The following is a 21663-nucleotide window of genomic DNA, read 5'->3' as shown; positions in this document are numbered from 1 at the left end:
TAAAGATCTCCACTTTAACCACCCTTGATTAATTTTACTCTTTATCTCTTTTTCTATTGTGCCGTTTGTTTGTATAGTGGAGCCCAAATATTGGCAGCTTTCAATTACCGATATCTGCCATTCATTTATATCAATTCTCTCTTCATCTCCTCCTACCATATACTCCTTCTTTTCTCTATTTACTTTTAGTCCGTGCTTTTCTAGGATATTTATCCAACTCACTGATTTTTTTTTCATTTCATCCTTGGATTAGACAAGTATCACAATATCATCTGCACGGGACTGTTTGAGGTATAGACTGTGTTAATACATCTATTACTGTAATGAAGAGAAGTGGGCTGAGAGCCGACCCTTGATGAACTCCTTCGGCTATTGTGAAGCCTGCTGAAGTACCTGTTGTGCTACGGACCATTGTTGTATGGCCCATATACATATCCTGTATTATTCTTATATATTTTTCGGGAACCTTTTTGTGGCGTAGCGCACACCAGATAAGTTTTCTTGGGATTCTATCGAAGGCCTTTTCTAGATCGAGAAAGACCATGTGTAGCTTTTTGTTCTTTTCTCTGTATTTTTCACTCATTTGCCTAATTGCATGGATAGCATCGGTTGTTGATCTTCCAGGCATAAAGCCAAACTGAGTCTCCCCTATTTCGATTATGTCTCTTAATCTTTTTTTCTATTATTTTTTCGTATAGTTTTAGACAGTGTGATATTAGTTTTATGCCCCTGTAATTTTAACAATTGTATGGATCCCCTTTATTTTTGAAGATAGGAACTAGATAGCTCTGCCTCCATTTTTGGGGAACCTCTACATTTCCAAGTATATTATTGTACAGATTTGTGAGAAGATGTATTCCATCATCTCCTAGTGCTTAAAGCTTTCTATTGGAATATCGTCTGGACCCCTAGCTTTGTTGTTTTTCATATGCTTGAAGCATGCGATTATTTCTTGTTCTGTTATAGTGTACAAGGTTTTGACATGGGGAGTGTTCGTCTAGATGTAGTATGTGGGGATTAAAGTTGAGAAGCTCCTGAAAATATTCTTTCCATCTATTCATTATTTTTTTTTCTTTTATTATCAATTTCTACATCTTTATTTACTTTCGGAGCTCCGTTTATATCCCTAGAGTTCTTTTCTCACTGTTTGGCTAATCTGTATATTTTATTTTGCCCTTCTTTATCTAGTTCCTCATACATGTCATCGTATGCCATAGATTTGGCCCTAGCCACCGCCTTTGTAGCTATTCTCTTGGATTTTTTGTAATTTGTCTTGTCATCTGAGTTTTTGGATTTGAACCATATTTTATATAGGGCTTTTTTCTCCTTTATAGTAGTTTGTACCTCTTCATTCCACCACCATAGTTCTTTGTATGATTTGTTGCCTCCCCTTGTCAAGCCTAGTGTTGATTTGGCAGTGTCTATTAATCTGAGGGAAGGTCTGTCTACATTTTTTCACTGACTTGTGAGGAATCTATTGTTTCAATGTTTGCATTGATTGCAAAGGCATCTGTCATTGTTTTTAATTTGCCCCATTTGATGCATGGTTCCAGTTTTATCTTGTTTTGAGTGGATTTATTTGAAATGTGTAAATCCATGACTAGTAGCTTCTGTTGTGCGGCGATATCTTTTCCTGGGATGAATTTGCAGTCTATTACATTTTAATCTTCTGCGAGAGATTAGCATGTCATCTATCTGTGTTTTCCTGGTACCACTTTCGTATGTTATTAAATGACTGTCTTTTTTCCTATAGTAGGTGTTGGTTAAGGCAAGGTCCAAGGCTTGCGCAAATTTCTTTTTCTTTTTTTAAAAAAAAAAGATTATATAATTATGCAATATTTAGTCAAACCCACCTATTACTTTAAAATATACAAATTATTCTGAATTAATCTCTTCTAAATTGAGCCAATTTAAATTTTGAAACAGGCTTAGTCTTGAAAAGCTGGAAAATTAGTTTTCATTTAGGATATTTTAATGATAAATTATTATATAATAGTAATGTTTATAGAGATCTGCAAAACTTATTTCTCTAAACTTCTTGTATGAAGATTTTGCACATTGATACGATACATAAAATATAAGATTACGATAAATGAGTACTTATTAAAATCAGGCTATAAAGCATTCTAGATTTGGAAGGGGTTTATATCAAAAGATAGCATTTCAATAATTGAATGTTGCAAACCATCGTTTTCTTTTGGATATCTCGAGTATTTGCGCAATAAAATTTTATATTCTACATTGTTTTTGTATATATTTTTAATTTTTAAATGGTATTTTTGAAAACCCCTATATCTGATGAATTCTATCAGCAATATAAGATTTGCAATCCGATTTTTAAATAGTTGTATATCATTAAATTATTTTTTTTATCAGTATCACGAAAAAATATTTTATAGATTCAGAAACATTATTTAATATGTAAAGCGAAATATAAATGTTTCTGATTTATCATTAATTCTAGCCGTGCTAGACATTGTTTGTGTTGTTAAATTGTTTAATTTAGATTTTTGAAAATGGCTAACTCAAGATTTTAGCCAAAAATATCACGCTCAGATCCTACTCATAAATAACTGAAAGGTTTGGACCTCTTTTAGCCAAATGTCGAGGCTTAAGTATTAATATCTTGGCTAAAATCTTGATTCAGTCTTTTTTAAATCTCGAATCGTTTATCATCATATATTTGACTCATTTGATGTGTTTGATAATTTTTTTGCGATACATCCAAAGATTTTGATTTAAATTAGTAACTTTAGAAGATCTTCTGAGGCTGATATTTAATATTTTTTTGTCGATATTTATCTAGGTTTCTACGCAAATTTTCAGTATTTGATTAGCGATTGACTTAAATAAGCTTGAATAATATTTGCTAGTGTATTGTCAACCTTCACAAGGATCTGATACAAGGCAAGTTGATTATTTTTAAAATATTTAATATTTGTTACCTTATCATAAATCTCCAGATTCAATATTTATAATAGTTCTTCATCTTCAGCATGTTTTCCGGTGTCTGTAACCATGGAAAAATCTTTTTGTGTTTTATAATGAGACCTAGTAAAAGGTTTATAATTTACTTTTTATTAATTTATTCATCTAAATATAGATCTCTCATAAATAAAACGGTATAACATTTTTATTCTTAAATCCATAGTCTGTCTAGTTTAAGTAAAAAAATTTGATTTAAATATAAAAAAATCTAATATTTTATAAATATCTATAATTCAAACCCTTGAATCAAATAAACCTCAAAATGGCATAGATATACTCTACTTTAATGTAACATTTTTAAAAGATAAATAACACCAAACGGCTTGTAAACAGGTCCTAAAAAACCATATAATAATTATATGAAGATATATATTTAAGATAAACCTTTAAAAAAAGACTAATTATTATTCATCTTCTGATCATTTTAGAAAATTTATATATTTATCTATTATAAACAAATTTTTTTTTTAGAAATAGTCTTGTTGTTTGAAGCCCTACTTATAAGAAATGATTAGAAAATAATAAATTTTATACATTCGACAATTTAAATTATGAATATTCTTCTACAGATAAAAGATCAAGCTTGAAAACCATTCCCTTTGTCTGCAAGCAAAACAATACATCAAAAAATCTTCTATGCTTTTTTTGAATCTTATTTAGATTATATACTTTAATACTAATTTAAAGTCATATACTTTAATTATTCACTGTATACCCCAGACAATATTTTGTCCGATTTTTAAATGAGTTTTTTTAAATATGAGACTAAGGAAATGATTTGAAATCTCAGACATTGTTTGTTAATTATAATTTAATTTATTATTGAATATTGATTATGAGTTATTGCTTTTGGGTGCGACTAAAATACGAATCCCGGTAAACTAAGCACGAATTTAATAAAATAAATATAGTGTTTAACGCCTCAGCTCGTGATGATGAAGAAAATGATAATTTGTTTAAAAAGTAAATGAATTGATAAGAAAAAAAAATTGACCTACTAATTTCTAAACAGAATAAGAAACAAAGAATTGTTAATTTTTTAAAATTTTGCAGAACCATATTTATTATAAACAGATATACAGTAAAAAAAAATCCCGACTACAAGTTTCACTAATATTGAAAGGCATTTTTTATGGCTTATATTACAAATCAAAAAATATTTTGTGGAAATGGAGACTAGAAAAAAAATAATCAATGTTGAAAGTGCCAAAAAAAACTGGTTTACTATTTATTGCATTTTTGATATAATTCATTCTTTCATAAAAAATTACTCTATTATATTATCATACATAAAATAGGTTATTTATAAAATTTGATTTCTAAATATAATTATAAATACTATAATATTTATTTTAAAAAAATGTTAAAATTAATTTTACGCGCACATTTTATTTAAAAAAATAAATTTTTATGAAATATGAACATTAGATAATAATTTATTTGTGTGACCAATTTGCTTCATGATACCCCTTTCTAAATTATTTTTTCTAGCTTTCGATTTACGAAGTTTATCGGTAATTTCGGATATTGTCTCTTTGAGTTTAAGATTCTGTAAAAAAATAATATATTATATTCTCAACCCACTATTAGGGCTTGTGAAACAAAAAATATATTAAAAAATTCATAATAAAACGTTCGCTTTTGACTGTAAATAATAGGTTGGAGCATATTTTTAAAAAAAATGTATCTGTTGATTATTATCCCAATTTTTCAAAATGGCCCGATTAAGATTTTAGCTAAAATAATATAATATAAGCATCGAAATTTGGCAGAGATGTCCAAGCATTTCTGACAGCTATGAGCATTATCTTTAGGCTTGATAATATTAATCGAGTCATTTTTTAAAATCGTCCCGAATCAGGCTTTTCATCAAATGGCTTGAATCCTACTCAAAAAGCTAAAGATTATATATAAAAAAGCTAACCTACTTATAACCAGATGCATCAAAATTTTTTTTAAATTGGCTGGTCCAATATAAAAATGGTTAGGTGGATAAAAACGATTTAAAATCTAAAGATTTGTCAATTTGTTGTCGTTTCTAAAATATCTCGTAGAGGAGAAAATATTTTTCAATTGGTTGAGTTTATATTGACAAATGACCTATATGAACGATCAGTCCGCAAAAAACTGTATAGACACCCTTACAAATATACATTCAATAAAATGATACATACTTCCTCAATAACTTGAGATTTGATATAAGATACGAGTGATTTAAATTCTCCCCTCCAAATGGGTTGGGCGTATAAGGCCAATTCACATTTTGCCATGTATTTCATCAACGATAATGAGAAAGCGGACAATGGCTTATTCTTGACATATTAAAATCAAAACGATTTATTTATGAAAATAAAATTTTAAAAAATAATAAAGTAAACCTGTTTAATAGTCAGGTTTCTTATTTCACTGTAGTGTTTGGTAAAATTTTCATAACATGTGGCATTAATAATTAGAACTTCGACATCGTGTAAGGAAGATTCTTCAGCTATTTTTGTAATATATAAGTTACCCGAAATAAAGAATGCTAAATTACTCGTAAAACAGGGGCAACATTTAAAATTAACCAGCTGAGACGATAAATCTTTCGAAGGCCATGTCATATTATGTTTATCTTTTTTTTTAAAAAAATTTTGAGTTAACAAAAGAGTAATAAAAAAATAATTTGATTAAAATTACCCCAATAGAAATTGAATAAAAAAAATATTCACATTTATCATTTAATTATTAGTAAAAAAATTTCTTGAATTTGTTTTAACAGTTTTTTTTCAATAGTATTCGTTTTTAGCAAAATAATATTGACTGTTTCTGATTAAAATATAGATATCGCATAATTTGATTAAAACTATATGTCAATATGATTTATTTTGAAGAATTTCCTGGCCGGGTTGGATTTCCTTAAGTATTAACTCTTTATTTGCAAGGTATTACTATACTGAGGTTAAAAAAATGATAATATTTTCTAATCTAAATTCATAAATATCGAAATAAAATATGTTTTTTTAATATTAAAATCGTAATACTTTTAACTATTTTTAAATTATTTTCATTGGCGATTTTTGGGTTGTTATATGAATTAGATTTGACCATTTTTTGGACAGCAATTTCTGAAGGTTCTTCCGAACTGTCCTCATTTGGAGGCGAAGAAATGCTAAATTCAGTTAAACTTTTAGCCTAAAATAAAAGCAACATAAAATATTTAGATATAAATTTAGCTAAGTTTAATATCATTATTGCATAAGGTTCGAAATCGCTAAAAAATGAAGTAAAATTTTAAATATATATTCTTAAAAATCTCTAAAATAACTCAATTGAAATATAAGTATTTTATTTCCTAACATCTACCAATTTTATTATCAATATTATTTTATATTTCGGGGATAAATGTGAAATATTTTCAATTTATTGTGAGAACCTTATTTTATATAATTTAACCTTGGGTGTGCCATGACTAGCCGATATATTGGAATCAACTGACCCATCTTGATCAGTAGATATTGATATTTGCTGCAATGATTTTAGATCGTCACATGTAGGCACCACTACTTTACTATCGTGAACGGATTCCACTTTCGCTTTGTCATTCCGCGATATGTACATCTCTAATACTGCTATCTTGTTTTTCAGGCTTTTATTTTCCCGATTCATGCTTTAAGGGAAAATCATATTAATAGTATTTTTTTAAAAAAAAAGAATGCATTAACTAGCCATAATAAAATATTGGTTTTTACTTCAGATATTTATAAGATGTTTTATGATTGTCAGGGTTAATTTTCAAGACATTTTCTTGTCCTACCTGGATATCATTCTCTAGTTTATTTTGGGCTGCAATATTAAATTGTAAGTCTTCTGACAACTTTTTGTTGATATGCTCAAAATTCTGCATCTCTTGCAGTAACTCACTGATTCTTTGTTCATATTGATTTCTTTTTTTAACATTAAAATTTTTTTAAAAAGATTATTTCTTTTTTCTGTTCTTTCAAAAAGTATTGGATTAAAATATAGTTGAAAAATGGCAAGCTTACATTAATGCAGACGTTTTTAGTTTCCACCTATGATCGACATCTTCGATCATAGATTTGGTTAATGCATCCCCATTGCGAATAGCTTCTTGTGAATTACATTGGGCCATCTTTTCTTCTGAGCTCATCTTGACCTGGGTCATCAGAGCATATAAATCTTTATTGTCTTGGTTCAGGCTTATAACTTGTTGCTTCCAAAAATTAATCTGGGAAACGTAATCTTTTTGATCTAATAGAAATTAAATTAAATATAGTATAGGGCAAATTTTTTTAAGAAAGTTTTTAAACTGTTATCCGTGTCAACGTCAATTTGCTGCACTTGATATTCATTGTGTTGATTGACATCGCAAGGAGTTTTGTTTGAATCTATGTATTGGTTAGCATAAGAAAAACTGTCCTGGATAATATCGGATGCTTCTTCCAAGATTAAGTTCAGGCTATCAAAATTCTGTTTAAAAAAAATAAGTATTTTATAAAAAAAAGACTTTAATTATTTACAGGCATTTCGATTTGAAAGGAACGATCACCATAGGACTCCTCCCGGTCAAAGGAGCAAGTGTTAAGAGAGTTGAAGGTTGTTGACGATTTATTCTGCTCAAGCATCTTAATATAATAATCCACTATTATTTTAAGGTGGGTTTGTAGTAAGTTAGCTGCATGCAAGAGCTTTAAAAATTTATCATCACGAGGGACGGGTTCTTGTGAAAAACCTAAGGTGGTAGAATCAACAATTGTAAACTGAGACATGGATTCCTCGCTTGCATTACCTTTGTTGTGATTTGTAAAAATTATGTAATTATTTTATTTAACAATGAAGATCGTTATTTTATTTAAGCCTGTAATATTTTATTTTTTGGATGAAATTATAATTTGTTAAAGTTAGTCATGTAAAAGATTCGTTTTTTAAGGGTGAAATTTAAGTTTATTCTTATTGTGAATAATAACAATTTAGTCCTTGTATTTTTTTTGGGCAAAAGTAGTGGAATTTTTTTTCCTTTGCGGTTATTCATCAATATTTTTGTATTATAATGTTATAAAGATACACTTATCATCATAATATATATGCCATATTTAGGTTTTTTTATTTTTAAACAACTCTATGTTTAGTATACTTTCCTATTGTTTAAATTTTATAAGTGTATTAAATTCTTTTATTATAAATTTTTCTATAAAGCAGATAATAAATATAAATTACCAATGTCATTAGATGTTCTCTTAGGACATTTATAATGTGAACTAGGAGATTCTACAGAATACACAGATTTTTCAATATAAATAATTGGATATTATTAATTACCAAACTCAGTACTAAACTTAATTAATGCAGGACCTTTGGGAAATTATATCATCCAATAAATTGTCCCTATCAATGAGATCAGCTAAATAATAAATATATTACAAATTCAAATGCTATATTTTATTCATTAAACATCTCATTTAAATCTATTGGAATACATTCTCCATCCATATCTAAAGAAAAGAGGACTTTTGTAACCTTGGTGTTACAGCTTCTACCAGATAGCATATCCTGATAGTATGGCCATGAGATGTGATGACCAGCCCCTGACCCACTTTCAAGTTTGTTCAGCTTGCTCTCTCATGAAACAATCTCTAAAAATTTTCCAAAGAGATTAAAGAAAGGATACTAAAAGGGTATATAAATATAATAATATATATGCACAGTTTTTACAAGGCACACCACACTTGTGATAATATACTCCATATTTTATTTTTATATAAAATATTTTTATAACTAAAGGAATAAAAGCACTTTTATCTATCTTCTATAAAAAATTATAATTTTAACTTGATTCATTGGTTTTATATCTTCAAAAAATGTAGCCATGGATTTTGAATTCATTTCAAATAATTTAAAATTAGCATGTAAAATATTTTGTGCTATATTCACCAGTATTTAACGAATCAATATTACAAAATCACGCCAAAAATACAAAATGATTTGTATTTTTAAAAAATCGCGGCAGCTATTGCGATTCAAGTCGCTGTTGTATTTATCGCAGCTAAAATCGCGATCGCGCCTCTATGATAACCATTGACCATTATCTTTTTATAGAATGTAGAATTCTGGAGGGATAGAACTGTTGCAAAAAGGCTTTGTTGGTCGTGAGAGTCGGGCAAGAGGAGCTTCTGGTGACTCCTTCTAGCATGCCATAAATGTTCTCAAGCAGACATGATTATAGGTTAGAGAGGTGAGCTAACTTTGATGTTTGCAAATAACTTTATCAAGAGAGGTTATCTAAGAGGTTGGAGAAAAATATTTTTAGGCCGAATGTACAAGTTTAAAGCCGATAATTATGCAGATTTCGTTTTCCTATATAAAAAATTAGAAAGGACCAGGCCAACAATTTGTATAAAATATATTTTAATGGCCAGAAATGATGATTGATTTTTTTTTTGAATTTAGACATTCATTATTAAATTAATTCAAAATTTTTTTATTTATTTTTGAATTCTTAATATCTTCTTTAAAATTATAATTTAAAAAATAATTTTACTTTGTTGACAAAATGATGGCGAAATTGCTGTCATGGCATCGTGCATTATTTTGGGGAGTTGCAAGGTCTAATAATGGAAAAATGATATGATTAATCGATTTTTGCCTTTATTAAATAAATAGGATATTTTTTCCCAACTTATAACTGAATGTATAAAACTTGAGACCATTAGATTAGAGGGCCCCAGTTCTGGCACTGATTTATAAAAAAAATTACGAGCACTCTTATACATTTAATTTCAATAAAGATATATACAGATATTTTTTAAATTCTAATAGTATAATAAATTTTAACATTAATCAATGTTTTATTCCTTTTAAAAATATTTTTTGTGTTGTGACTACTTGGCAAAGAACGGGCTATTTTAAAAAAACTTGCTGGATCCAAAGAAGGATCTGGGGAAGGTAAAGTAATTCTCTAAAACATCTATCTCAATAGTCTTAAATTCAATTAACCAATATCGAGCCAAATTGCTATAGAACTAATTTTGACTAAAATATTATAATATTAGTTTGCCTAATCATTTTATTTTAAATATCTATTTAAAACTATATATCATATTTATTTATCTTCCTTATTTTCGAAAGTTTGTAAATTTAATTCTTTTTGGTTTTAGATACAGCCATATCAAAAAAAAAGTAAATAAAAAATTTAATTTACATTTTTTTTAGTTATAAATAAAATTTTAAAACAATAAATAATTGTTAATAATAGCCTCTATTCATTAGTCATTCGTGCCCTTTTTCAAATTCAGTAATTTATTCTAAGACAAAGTGCGACCTCATATCATGCTAAATTGATTGAAAAAAAGTGTTTCAAAAAAGGCATAACGATCGAATCTTTATATTTATTATTTTTTGAAGCTTTCTTTTTTTTTAAAAAAAATAATAATATTAGAGAAACATAAATTTGAGGTTGCATAAAATTAACTTTAAAATTAATTACCTGCAATTTAAACATATTTTTCAAAAAATAATTTGTTTTTACCTCTTGCGTATCTTGTTGTGATAAGGCTTGATGCGAATTTTCGTTTGATATAATGTCGTGAATAGCATACCTTAATTTATTATTATTTTTTACAAATTATAATCCTCACAAAAAAAAGAAAAAAGGTATATACTTTTGGTTCAATTTGGAGAATAGAGATATAAGTTTTGGATCTATTCTGCATGATTCCTAAAAAAAACATAAAAATATTTTTTTCGTGAAAAGCAAATATAAACCTGAATTAATTGTTTCATATCGTGAACTTGAAACTTCAAGTCCACGTTTTGTTGCTGGTATTCGCGTAATTCCTAAAATATGGGATAATCGAAGTTATGAAAAAAAAAATATAAAGGGTTAATTGTTTGCTTCTTATATTGGTATAATATATGAGGTGAATTGTTAGAAAAAGGAAAATAAATCCTTTTTTTGGAATGGCTAATCCTAGATTTTAGACAACGTTATCATTGTTGCCACCGGAAAGTATTCTATATTTTATTTTAAGACATAAATTGCGGAGACTGGAAAGTATTCTTTATTTTAAGACACAAATTATTGAGACTCTTTTAGGGCTCATCTTCAGACGATGGAATCCCTATGCGAAGTTCCATTTCTTATACGACGATGGGCGCAGAAAATGACCATCATCATGCTATGATGGTTGTTCCATAGGGCACACCTGCTAAGACATAGTATTACAATGCCTGGTCAATATTGGGCCTATTCAAAACCGGAGAGCTTATAGGTTAACTAAAGGGGGTACTAAGGAGCATATGATAGAACCTGTTGAACATCCGTTATCAACGCCTATGATCGGGGTTATGCCAAGGTTTGCACCAATGACGACGTTGCCGATAAGAGCAGAAGGAGAACTCACGAACTCAGAAACTTTGTATTTAGAAAGTGCAACACTTGAAAATTTATTTTAGTAAAAATGGGAGTTGGTGAGCATATTGAAGGGGAAGTGATGTCCTGGAATATAGAGCGGATGCCATCAAGACCATGGGCAGAATCTTGATGAAAGGAACGTTTCCCTCCCTCATTTCTTCAGAAGTAACATGTTGAGTGAGGTTGTTGGGATATTGGGATAATGGTTGCAGTAGGGTGTTTTTGACAGAGCTTAATATATGTATCATTGGAAGGCTCGGCAAGAGTCATGTGTGGGAACCAATCATGTGCACCTTTTATGTTGAGATTGTCAATTTTCTTGCAGATCAAATTGGCCTTCATCTCAATCAGTGAGGGTTTTCTTTTGTTTTGACAAGTAAATACATCATGTATTCATAGAGGTGAGGGGCAACAATGGATGCAGTCTCCTTAATTTGCTGGGTAAAAGATTTATGTGAAGTATTGTCGGGCACTCTGAAGGTATCCATAGAAAAGGAATTTTATCCATTCATACTCATTGCTAAAGTTTAGCAATAGGGAGGATAGACAATCAACGAAAGATTTTGCAAATAGCAATCTTGCACCTTTGGGGATCCTTTAAATGATATTTGTTTGGAATGGTCAAGAAAAAAAATATGAGAAGCAGGAATTTGAATTGAGAAGGGTGGGAACAAAATTTCTGGAAGAATAATCGATTGACTGATATGAGACAGTGGAGCATAGCCTGAATGTGTACATCTGACTGAAGGAGGTCCATGAACTTGTAAGCATCCATCTTTTTTAATATGTACTAACTTCAGACAGGAAGGACATATTTGTGAAAAATATAAGAGAAAAATTGGTAAGAAATTCTTTTTTGAACAATGACGCAAAATATTAGAGGGATATAACTTCATGTTATGGAGCAGCGCATGTAATGATCTGAACGGTGGTGACTACCACAATAAAGGGCACAAGTGCAAAAAAATGTATACAAATGAATAACTTCAAATTTAACCATGAAGACATATATCATTGGTATGTTTTGCTGTATACAATAAGTCGCACATGAATTATGAATAATATTGAAACGCGAAAAACTTAATAACGAATGCAAAATATAAGTGATGTTCAGAATAAGAGGTTTTAATTAAATAATAATAATTTATTTTTGAAAAAGTTCAGAGTTCATCGCAAATGGATTAAGTAAAATTGCTTATAGTATTTTTTAAAATGCTTTTAAATGCAAATTAAATTAACCTTGTATTTTAAATAAAAAAAATTATTATTGCACAATAAAAAAGGATTTATCTCTGAATTAATATTTTAGTGTTTCAAATTTTGATTACAATTATTATAATTATAAATATATTTTTTAAATATTATAAAACAAATACATTAATTTAAATATCAAATATTATATATACATACATCTTATATTTAGTATACATTGTCATAGTGTATGTTATTATTTTCTCAATTCAATAACAGGCAATTTTTTTAAGATTTTTATATTTTATCTTTAACTAATATGATTATACTTGTATCTCACGAGAAAATCTATAATTATCGAAACATTTTAATTAATATAGGGACAAGTTGAACCAAGGACCTGCAGAGCATTTTTTGGTCTCAAAGAACTCTATTCTTTCAAGATTTTTATACCAAAATTTGACATCACAAAGTAGCTTAGAGATTTTCTTAATATTTTTTCCTGTTTCAGTGTAATCAACAATTTAGACTCAACCAGCAAAGGAAAATAAAAGCTTTTTAAAATAAAATCATGATTAATAAATCTTTCCTTTATTGAAATAAAAATGTATAATAAGGGGAATAAAAATGTCCATTATATAAAAATCCTCAATCGTAGATGCATCAATATTTGCTAGAAACTACCGAGGTTTAAAAATTTTAATCCCAAACATATTAGCAAACTCCTTTACTTTCTCACATGAAATTTTTCATCCACATTCTCTGATATATGTTAATATTTCAAAAATATCTTTGCTCTATTCATAGCTTCCCTTAAATCCAAATCAATTTTTTGTATGTCATAAGTATAATTGAATAAAAAAAATTTTATTTATTTTTTAAGGGGGAATGGGAGGGGGCGGGGTATGCCAACGCAACTGTTACAACCTTATCCTATAATAGATTTTATATGTAAACTTTAAAAAATTATCAATAAATGTTTTAATTATTTTAAAATTGAGTTAATTGTATATTTATAATTTAAAATATTTAAATCATTCTATAAATATCAAGCTAACATCTTTGTCCATTATAAGGTGATAAATCTGTTAAGTATAGCTATCTTAAATGCCTTAATAAAATATTTATATTGTACAATTTTTATTGGTTATATCGATGTCCGATTTGTGTAATATATGTAGTCTAATTGTTGAATGACTGTAGCTGGGATTTTTCGCGATTTTTTGGGAAGAAATTCTCGCTAAATGATTCCATAGATAATCTTCGAAAATGATGAAAGATTGGGCAGGCTGTAAGGAAAGTTTTATATGCTTTTTATGTTCATAGATGCTTTATCAAGATTAATTAAAAATAGCAATATCAATTGTATATTGGAAATTCATATAAAGTTTATGAAAAATATTTAAAAAACAAATTAATAAGTAATGAAGACATTATTTTATTAAAAATAATAGAAGCGTTTCAATCCCAAATTTTATGCCAATACTCCCGGAGATTGGCTATCGGCGATGGTAACTGTTTCTATCGCTCTATGTCATTAGCTATTTATGGACACGAAGATGAGCATTTATATATTCGTCTTCTATTTATAATAATAATAAAACCATAATTGAAGAGCAAATTGTTTTGGCCAATTATATAAAAATTTTACGTGTTTTAGATATAAATGAATTTTCCCAGCTCTTGCATCTTTATGCAACGAACGCAGCTTTAAAACTACCATTCATGTCTTATTGTCCACCAGGTGTTGGGATAGGATATAGTCGATACACCAAAGTTATAAAAGGATATGATGTTAAAGCATTTTCGATGACTGATATTAATATCATGTGGACTTGCATGATAGGCTATTGTTACTTGCAACTATTGTTGCATTTAAAAAATTATAAAAAAAGTAAAATTTTCATTTTTTAAAGAACGCATGTTGTTTTTTTTTACCATTAACAATATTTATTTCAAAATAATTTTTTTTTTATTTATAAATAAATATATTTTTTTTCATAAATTAGATGATCGAATTAAATATATTTTTTTTCAAAAATTAGATGATCGAATTAAACCCTACTGGAAATTGTGAAATAGATACTATTGCAGGTAAAAAATATATTTTTTTAAGCCAAATATTTATTTATGGTATTAGTCTCTCCTATGATCGAATCAAGCCCTACTGGAAATTATGAGATAGATACAACTCTTGCAGGTAAATAATATTATTTATTATTATTACATACCTTTTGTAGTAAATGTTAGATATTCGTTATTCTTCATTTTAAAAGAATGGCTAAATAAATACGAAATTTCTAATGCGACAAATTATTCAATACACCGTTCTAAAAAATCGAAGGACCCAATACTTAAGTCTACAATAATGTAAGAACGACTTTATTACCAATGTTATGAGGGCAAGGTCAAACCATCCAAATCAAAAGGTTTTAATTTTATTAACCCTTCAATAGTCCAGTGAAAAAAATGACGTAAATCGATCTTTCTATAATGCAGGATATATCACGAATCAAGAAAATCTACAATTATCCAAAGAGAATCTAGAACTACCCAAAGAAAATCTACAATTATCCAAAGAGAATATAGAACTACCCATACAGGATCAATTACAATTACCTAAAACCTTGTCATTTCACAAATTGCATTCAAAATTATTATAATTGTATCTATTTTTATTATAATAATATATTTAAATAGTGTAATCATATTTAAAATACAAATGTTATGAAAAAGAAATAAATATTTGCTTAAAAAGAGTCTCAATTTATCCAGTTTATTGTAATGCCTATAGTATAAAAAGAATTAAGATATAATCTATTTATCTAAGTTTTGAGTTGTTTATTTGGTCATTTTCATGGAATTCTTCTGCTATTATCTATTTTTAGTGTAGACATATTATATTGTGAAAATTAGATTAAACATGAAAATTTTAATTAATTAGGAAAAAAACATATTTATAGCTTAATAAAAATATTTGCTTATGAAGAGTCTCAATATCATTCTAGAGTTCCATCTTGTTATAACCTAAAATAATTTTTACTTATGAAAAAAAATATATTTATTTATAAATAAAAAAAAAATTATTTTGAAATAAATAAATATTGTTAATGGTAAAAAAAACAACATGCGTTCTTTAAAAAATGAAAATTTTACTTTTTTTATAATTTTTTAAATGCAACAATAGTTGCAAGTAACAATAGCCTGCATGATATGCCCAAAAAATTTCGCTGCCTTTTTTCAAATCATTTTTGCTATTTGCAAAAGAAGACATCATCATCCAAATTTGTATATATAGATTTGGAAAATCGAGTAAAATCTCAATCTATAAAACTATCTGCTTATAAAACACCTAATTCTTTAGCACTTTCACATTCTCCACCTTCAGATCATTAGATGGAAAAGGTAATCCAGAAAGAGGAAATGCTCTAGAGTGAGAGGTGTTTTAATTGAAAATATTCTAGATGGAGATTTGTTTTTATTTCCCAGTTTATAAATATGATCTGAAGGTGGAGAATGGGAAAGTGTTATAAAATGAGGTGTTCTAGAAAGAGATAATAGATTGAGATTTTACTGGAATTTCCAAATCTATATATACAAATTTAGATGATGATTCTTCTTTTACAAAGAGCAAAAATAATTTGGAAAAAATGCAGCGAAATCTTTTGGGCATATCATGCAAGTCCATTTGATATTAATATCAGACTTCGAAGATACTTTAACATCATGTCCTTTTATAACTTATGTATATTGACTATATCCTATCCAAACACCTGATGGGCAATAAGACATTAATGGTAGTTTTAAAGCTGCGTTCGTTGCATAAAGATGCAAGAGGTGGGAAAATCCATTTATATTTAAAACATCACGTAAAATTTTTATATAATTGGACGAAACGATTTGCTCTACAATTATGGTTTTATTATTATTTCAATGCCTGTTAGAAGGCGAATATATAAATGCCCATCTTCATGTCCATAAATAGTTAAAGACAGTGATAAAACAGTTACCATCGCTGATAGCTGATCTCGGGGAGTATTGACATAAAATTTTGGGTTGAAACGCTTCTATTATTTTAAGTGAAATGTCTTCCCTACCTATTAGTTTGTTTTGTAAATATTTTTCATAAATTTTATAATGAATTTCCAATACACAATTGATATTTCTATTTTTATTAATCTTGGTAAAGCATCATCAATGTTATAATATAAAAAGCATATAAAACTACTTACAACCTGCCCAATCTTTCATCATTTTCGAAGATAATCTAGGGATGCATTTAGCGCGAATCCATCTCCGCCAAAAATCCCATCTACAGTCATTCCAACATTTATACTATGTATAATACCCAAATCGGACATCGATATAAATAATAAAAATTGTGCAGAATTCTAAATACAAATTGTATAATTTTATTAATTGCTTTTAAGATAGCTATATTTACCATCTTATAATAGACAAGGATGTTAGCTTGATATTTATTAGCTGTTTGAAATCAAATTTGCAATAAAAAAATTGTCAATATATTTGAGTATGATATATTTTATTAAGAAAATTAATTTCAATTATTCGAATAATTCTAATCGAATACAAATAGTAGATTTTATTATTCGTATGAATACGAATAGTAAATTATTTGATTCGTTTAAACGAATCGAATATGAATAATGCACTATTCGATTCGATGCGTTTTTGAATAGGTCTAATATTTATAGAATGATTTAAATATTTTAAAATATAAATATACAATAAAATAGATAAAAAAAATATATAAATAAACATTATTTTGATAATTTTATAAAGTCAAGATATGTGCAAGAAAGAGGCCTTCTAATCTTTTTATGAATATTTATAATGAGTCTCTATTATCTTAATTCTTTTTATAAAATTATATTTAATAATATTTGTGGAATATTGCTATTTCTAATTGATTTAAAGATATATTTATTGTCAAATGATGGAAACTTCAATTTTTTTCGTTTTATGTTTATATAAGTTAGTTTACACAAAATGAGTCAAAAAATATTATTTAAAACTCCAAATTAGTTTTTTTTATGTTTATATAAGTTAGCTGAGTCAAAAAATAATATATTTTTTAAAATCCAAAAAAAATGACTAAACTGAGAATAAATATCATAACTTCAAAAAAAATGATGGAAACTTCAAATTTTTTTCGTTTTAATATATAAGTTAATTTACACAGGAGTCAATAAAAATAATATTTTTTTTAAAACCCAAAAATATAAAAAAAAGACTAAACTGAGAATGGTCATTATACCCAAAAATAATGATGGGAACTTTTTATTATTTTATGATATATAAGTTTGTACCAAATAAATTAATCCAGAGCAAAAAATTATGATTTAAAATTAATTTTAAATTTATTACGCCATCTAACAGAAATTTATTTATGATTTTAAATTTTTTTGATGTGTGTTATTTTCTCTATTAGTGGTGTGCCAATATTAAATATCAGACCGGATGTGATTTAACGTTTTCTAAAAATATTGGATCGGGCCTATACGTGTAAATTGATCTGATTACTTTCTCTTTTTTTTTGATATTTTTCATGTTATGTATATTTATTTTACATAATTATAATTTTATGTACATTTATTTTACATTATTAAAATATTTTCTAAATAATTTTTTTTCCAATTGCAAATGCACAACACCTCCTAAATTTTATTTATTTTTTAAAATAGATTTACAGTATTTTAAAAGTTTTTATATATAGAAAGGAACACCCAAAGTTTTATTTATTTTAAATCTTTTTAAATAATAACGCCTATTTTATTATTTATAATTTAAATAAAAGAATTCTTTTCAATAATGTATCTGAATTATGGATTTTACAAAAGATAAAGATAATTGCAAAATGTGATATCTTCATTTTATACTACCAATATCTGTAAACATTATTGCTTGGTTGGGTTATGATTGACCCATTTGTTTATCGACAAAAGATTGGGTAAGTATGAAGCCCACTATTTTATAAATGCTAATTTTATATTTGTGTTCTTTATTTAGATAACTTGAATAACATTGATTCAATATTGGAGAATTAATGCTGAAAAGTATACAACTTTGTTAAAACTTGTATGTATTTATGGCACCTTTCGCAACAAGTGTCCCATCTGAGTCTGCCTACAGTATGGCAGTGGATATAGATAGTCAACATCGTAGAAGCTTATTGCCAGAAAATCTAGAGGCTCTCATATTTATTAAAAAAATCTAATATATTATAATTTTATATATTAAATATTACGATTTTATAATTCATACCAACATAAAATGGATATATTATTAAATATATTTTTTTTATCTATTATAATATAATTTTTTTTAAATACATAATTCAGCATAAAAAATTTTGATTTCACATTTGGTTTGGGTGGTGAAAAATCAGTTTAAATATTGGATCGGTATTGAACCAATAAGAAAATATTGGATTGCTGGAATATATGTGGATCAGCACAGCCCTATTCTCTTTATAATATATCTGTTCTATACATATTAAAAATTTATGGACTACTTTTTCTTCCATATTCTATTTTATTTATATATTTAAAATATAATTGATAGGCTATAAAATAAAAATAAATTTTGCCTATCTATTCTCAGTTTAGTTACACCTACCCTTTTTATAAATATCTTTAAATAGAACATAAAATTTGTATATAAATATTTATAATATATTAAAACTTATACTATCAATATCATTTAATTTCTTACAATGTTAGCTATAATATGATCTATTAGGACAGCAAGCCAAAGTTGATGGACAAGCTGAAATTTCTGTTGTTGGTTTGATATTAAATTCAAAAAGATCTTTAATTTTCTCCAGATATGGATAATCATATTTATAAATGATATATTTTCTGAAATAAATTTGTGTAAAGAGCATTTATGTATCCATTATAGTATTCCTTTATTTTAAAATAAATAATATAAAGTTTTTCAATCTTGTTGTTACAAATTTTATGTAGATGAATCAATTCATCCTTTGTTAAAGATATTTTGCATTAAAATATTTTATGAATGTTTCAATTCATATTTTTTTTGGTATGTAATAAAGATGGATTTACTTTTTAATTTTTTTGCCAATAATATATAAACAAATTTAGAGTGTTTTGTATTGTTTTATTAGCACATACTTATGCCACTAGTATAAAATTACAAATGCACAGAAATAAAATAATACATCAGTGTTCAGGTCTAATCTGATTTACATTTATATTAAAATATAGTGTGCTCTCTATCATATCTCTTTCAAAATCAATTAAGATATTACTGAAAAACTTATTGAGTTTTAAATTTGTTTATTTACAACAAATATAAAAGATTTTATACCAAAATATTATTATAATTTCTGAAATTTCTACTATTAGGCTTTATATTATCTACAATCAGGGGCTAATATAATTTTATTTATCATCAAGATAGGAACTTGAACTAGTCAAGGGTTGGTAAAATATTAAAAACTAATGACCCTAACTTACAATTAATTTTAAAATACTTTTAAAAATTGTATTTACTTTAAGGCAAACATTTAAAGAAATATAAAATATCGTATTAACTAATTATGTAATTATATTAAAAATTTTTTTAAATTAGATAAGTTATTGGTTTACTTTTTCATACTGCTTGATTGATTTTGCTACACTTTTACCATATAGATTGATCACTTATAAATATAACTAATTAAAAATCAAAGCATAATTACTTGAATTGTCATTATTGTACATGGCATTTTCTGAGGGGCTAAAAAAAATAAATGAATTTGTATAAAACGATATATAAAACATTAAAATAAAATAAGAATTTTTAAAAAATAATTAAAATACATAATTGATACTAAAAAGGGACAAATATTTTTATTTAAAGTTTTCCAATTATATGTTTAATACCTTTTATACGATGTCTCGAATGAATATTTAGAGCTATTAAGAGATTCCATTTTCAAATATTGCGCCGATTGGGATTCAAGGATTGCTGTTTTTAAAATAAGAATGTTTTAAATAATAAGCGTTAAGTAAGGTAAACCTGTTGAGTGCAAAATCTTAATAAGCTGTATAAGTTTATCTTAGTCGAAAAATATGCAAAATAAAATGAAACGTATTTTCAAAGCGATTAGAGATACATTTTTTTCAAAATATTTTACTTCCAAACAACACATTATTATTATGATACAGCTGATTTTTTATATTTTAATATATAACTTGTGCAAAAGGTACTATATTCCAAATCAATGTTACGTTGAAGCTAATATTATTTACTTATTAAAATTAAAAAGTATATGAAGTACTTACAGGACTAAACACTTTCAAATAGCCTATACAAATAGAATAAGCAAATTGAATATTTAATGGATAAGAATTCTAAAAAAAAGTCAATACTAAAATACTTAAATTACGAAATAAATTTATATATTTATATTATTAAATTTACATTAATAAATGTAATGATATAAAACATGCCAGGCATTTAATATATGTATTATAATACATGTTTTATAATACATGTTTTATAATACATATTTTATAATACATGTTTTATTATAATGAATTAAGATATGCATTTAATTAGAATTTTATTAGATGGTAATACAAATAAATTTGTGATAAATAATTTGCAAAGTTTTTATGTTTATATTAATTTAATTATGATATAAAACCAGATATCTTAGAGCTGTTTTTTTGATTTTATTGAACTACGCATTTAAACCTTAAACCTTATTTCAGCTATCATTATTAAAGATATATGATGCTTCCTTTCGTTATTATTGTAACAAGAATACCATTTTTACCCAAGCTCAATCCTGGCTTAGTACAATTTTGGAAGTGAAAAATTGATGTGGACTCAATTAAATATTTTTTAAAATTATGTTAATTTATTTATTAAATTAACCAATATCACATGTCATTTACTCTAACATACAGTAGCCTCACTAGGGGGGGGGGGCGCATGTGATAAGCCCCCTGAAAATTTTTAATTTTTGGAATATATATATATAATATAATTTTGATAATGTTAGTTTAAAAAAAGGTAATTTTGAAAATATATTTTGAAAATAT

General features: G+C 26.6%; 1 protein-coding gene across 1 annotated transcript; it reads right to left on the bottom strand.

Moving 5' to 3' along the window:
- Positions 1 to 1140: 1140 nt before the first annotated feature.
- Positions 1141 to 20564, bottom strand: LOC135927006 (uncharacterized). Its single transcript, XM_065462941.1, has 18 exons — positions 20497 to 20564; positions 20313 to 20350; positions 20221 to 20273; positions 10747 to 10818; positions 10644 to 10699; positions 10511 to 10580; positions 9524 to 9590; positions 7506 to 7774; positions 7296 to 7455; positions 7011 to 7236; positions 6717 to 6911; positions 6421 to 6634; positions 6009 to 6159; positions 5522 to 5599; positions 5367 to 5473; positions 5163 to 5300; positions 4438 to 4537; positions 1141 to 1280 (listed from the first exon to the last, which is right to left on the bottom strand). The coding sequence occupies exons 1-18, from the start codon at positions 20544 to 20546 to the stop codon at positions 1141 to 1143; spliced, it is 2184 nt and encodes a 727-aa protein (XP_065319013.1). The 5' UTR covers positions 20547 to 20564.
- Positions 20565 to 21663: the final 1099 nt, after the last annotated feature.

The sequence above is a fragment of the Gordionus sp. m RMFG-2023 genome, chromosome 3 (genome assembly GCF_954871325.1).
Source record: "Gordionus sp. m RMFG-2023 chromosome 3, tfGorSpeb1-WG-v2, whole genome shotgun sequence".
Classification (NCBI taxonomy): domain Eukaryota; kingdom Metazoa; phylum Nematomorpha; class Gordioida; order Chordodea; family Parachordodidae; genus Gordionus; species Gordionus sp. m RMFG-2023.
This window is presented reverse-complemented; position numbering and strand designations above follow the sequence as displayed.

Bases quoted from the DNA above. Each gene is read 5' to 3' on its own strand.
- LOC135927006 (XM_065462941.1), bottom strand. From the start codon at position 20,546: ATGGAATCTCTTAATAGCTCTAAATATTCATTCGAGACATCGTATAAA. The intron at 7,775-9,523 runs GTAAAATTATTT...ATCACAACAAAG, and splicing joins GCCATCATTTTGTCAACAAA to GTAATGCAAGCGAGGAATCC. The intron at 6,912-7,010 runs GTAAGCTTGCCA...TGTTAAAAAAAG, and splicing joins CTAAAAACGTCTGCATTAAT to AAATCAATATGAACAAAGAA.